Source organism: Austrofundulus limnaeus, unplaced genomic scaffold (genome assembly GCF_001266775.1).
Source record: "Austrofundulus limnaeus strain Quisiro unplaced genomic scaffold, Austrofundulus_limnaeus-1.0 Scaffold524, whole genome shotgun sequence".
NCBI lineage: Eukaryota > Metazoa > Chordata > Actinopteri > Cyprinodontiformes > Rivulidae > Austrofundulus > Austrofundulus limnaeus.
In genome coordinates, this window is record NW_013952926.1 from 243449 (window position 1) to 246741 (window position 3293).

General features: G+C 42.1%; 1 protein-coding gene across 1 annotated transcript; it reads right to left on the reverse strand.

The window, feature by feature from the left end:
* On the reverse strand, nt 1–1844 carry LOC106530469 (fer3-like protein). Its single transcript, XM_014026092.1, has one exon. It carries the CDS (start codon nt 486–488, stop codon nt 66–68), a length of 423 nt encoding a protein of 140 aa, XP_013881546.1. The 5' UTR covers nt 489–1844; the 3' UTR covers nt 1–65.
* Between the last annotated feature and the right edge of the window lie 1449 nt (nt 1845–3293).

Genomic DNA, 3293 nt, shown 5'->3' on the forward strand with positions numbered 1-3293 from the left:
ATGTACGACAGCTTTTAAGATATGTAATATAAAATATTTAAAGTTATATTCCTTCAGCTTCTTCTTCAGGTGTTCTCCAGCAGGTCCGTCATGAAGGAGATGTAAACGATGGCCAGGCGCAGCGTCTCGATCCGGGACAGCCTCTTCTCGTAGGCGAACGTGGGAACCTTCCTCCTCAGCTCGTCGAACGCCTCGTTCAGGCTGAACATCCTCTTCCTCTCCCTGACGTTGGCCGCCTGCCGCTGGACTCCGGTGATGACCCTCCTCCGTTTGGACCTGCAGCACCTCCGCGGTGAAACCATCCCGGGACTCTGCGCGCCGGGCGGCTCGGTGCGCGCAGAGTCCCGCAGCTCTCCGTTTATTTTCCGGGTCTGGTTGCGCGCAACGTCCCCCTGCTCCTTTGGTCCTGCTGCGTGCTTTGGAGGAAACGCCATCAGGTTGATTTCACCGACGAAGTTGATCATGGAGTCCTGCAAGCGGCCTTCCATGCTCACTCAGATGTTCAGACATTCAGTCAGGAGAGCATCAGAACGAGTGCATCCAACTTCTTTGCAGATCCGGTCACCGCTACAGGGTGAGATCCTCTTTGGCTCCAGTCCAGAGTCTTTTCCTGCTGTTTTAATAAGTCTCCAACACCACCTCACAGCGCGCCATCTTTCATGTGTCCCTTCCAGCTCCAAAACTCAACCAGCTCCTCCAGCCAGTCGACCTGTGAGTGGCTTTAGAGAGGGTTTACAAAAGGAAACTGGGCCCTGTCCCTTAATGAGCTTCTGGAGGACGGAGGCTCTTGACAGAAAGTCACACAATCCTGTTTGCCCTCTCCTCACTCAGCCCTCGGAGGCTAAATAATGACACTTTTAACACTTAAACTGGCCAGGAGAAGACCAAACAGAACCTTCTCTGACAGTCACAAGCTTTTCTGTTGCAAATCAAAGCAAATAGCTGCCTGTTCCCATGGCAGGACAGAGTCCACACTACAGGCATTGCTGTGGACTTGTCTGGTCTTTAGGAGGAGAAATTCTTTTTGATACACCACACTGCCAAAAYGCAATATATATGTTAAATAGTTCAGAAAGTTCATCATCACTCATCAACATGAAAAGCTTTGTGAGAATAAGTGCTACTTTAGACAAGAAATTTTAATTTGAACAATGCAGCCAATAAAAAACGAATCACCAGCTTTATCACAATGTGATTTTATATCGATTTGTTTGGATGGAGACGATGATTCTCAATATCACAAAATATGTGATAAAGTTTTTATTTAATTCACAAATCTGTGATCGATTTGGTCCTGACCATATCGATCCTATGACAATGACAAGGATGCATTTTTCCTATTTGAATCATTAATCGATGTGTTGCACTCAGAATAAAACACCTAAAATCAAAGACRGTTATTTTCATGATGCAAAAAAAAAGGTTTTAATCCTGAAAATTTGGGTGCTTGAACAACAATGTTGCTCTATGCGACCCTTGAGGTTTACAGTCATGACGATAAATAAACTGTTTTCACACTTCTTGATGCATCATGGTCAATTTAGAAACCAATTCAAGTCCAATTCACTAATAATATTTTTCAGAACCTGTCGACAGCTTACAAAGATTAAAATTAGCAGAAGTCTGTTTTTCAGGGTACCTTTTTTTGGTTGAATTGATTATGTTGGCAAAGAAAATTCCTGTTAGCTCTGAAAAGCTTATTGTTACTTTGATGCGTCCCAGAACCTGCACGCTGGGCATTCTCCTTCGTTTGTTAAACGGTTATGGAAGGTTTTGCAAGTGTTAAAACTCTGATGCTGTTTATGCTTCAAGTAAAAGGTTGAAACAAACATTTTACATGTTCTGCATGATGTTTTACTGTGAAGACTTCTAATTTTAACTATTAAGAGATGTTCTTACATCTAAACTTAGCACAAAAAGTAATAATAATAATGCATTTTATTTATAAAGCACCTTTCAGGACACCCAAGGACACTGTACAATAAAAAAAAAACAATAACAACTGTAAATACATAAAGTGATAGGGTAGTGTGGCAGAAACATAGAAATGAGGAGTACAGAACAGTCAAGTAAAGAAATATAAAATATAGATAAGTTGAACAATAGGGTTGTGGGGGAGAAACAGAAATGAGGACTACAAAACAGTCAAATATTGTGGTACAATCGGAGTTAACAGTAGCCTAGTCTGAAAAGATGTGTTTTCAGGTTAGTCTTAAACAGGGAGAGGGAGGTGGTATTGCGTAATCCGTGGGGTAGTGAGTTCCAGAGCTGCGGAGCAGAGCGGCTGAAAGCTCTGGTGCTGAGGCAGGCAGGGGGTGTTGAGAGTTGGAGGGAGGAGGCAGATCTTAGAGAGCGGGAGGGTGTGGAGATGTTCAGGAGGTCAGACAGGTAAGGAGGGGGGAGGTTGTGGATAGCTTTGAAGGTGTGTAGGAGTGTATGGAATAATATTGGAATAATGGAATAATAAAAATAACATTATTTAACATTATTAAAATAATAATGGAATCAGTGTTTAGATTATTCCTTTGTTGTAATGCTTCTTGGCATTAAATCTCTGTTGAAAAGCCTGGTGATTTCTTTTTAAATACCACATTTGTAAGGAACATGCATTTGTGGAATGAACAGTAGAGCTTATGGGTTGTGCACATGAAAAAAAAACCTTTGCCAAACAGCTTCAGTGTCCAGTGAGGATTACGAGTGAAGTGGAGCTGCGAGGCAGACAGGTGGTTCAGGTGGATGAGCTCGATCAGGCTAGGAGGACGTTGGTCAGTTCTGTGCACAAGGAGTTTAACATTAAACTCAGGTAGGTGGGATTATCTGAGCAGCTGGGAACTTTGTGATGCTCCCGCATTGATCAGATAATTTTAAAGCTCAGGAGCTCGTCACTAATCTCCACCCATCAATCAGCCGATGAGCTGCAGGAAGAAAACACTGAAACTCCAAGAATCATTCAACAAAGAAATAACACAAAAGTCCACACTTTTTGTGCTAAATGAGCCAAACGTTTCCTCACTTATACATGTTTGTTGCATTCAGAAATGTCCAGTAATTTATTTAAAAAACAAATGAAATAAGAAGTTTTTATTTTTGTGTGTGATTGTTTCACATTAACAAGAGTACAAATACATTAGAGTACGTCCCTTTAAAAATACTTCAACCTTAGAGTGTCTTCTCCATCTTTATCTTCTTCCTGCTTTCATTTTTTTCCCTGGCAGGCCGGTAGACATGACGGGACATTCCTCTGGTTGTCGTGGAAACGCTGAGAAAGCACAGCTGGGCGGTAGAATATGAGG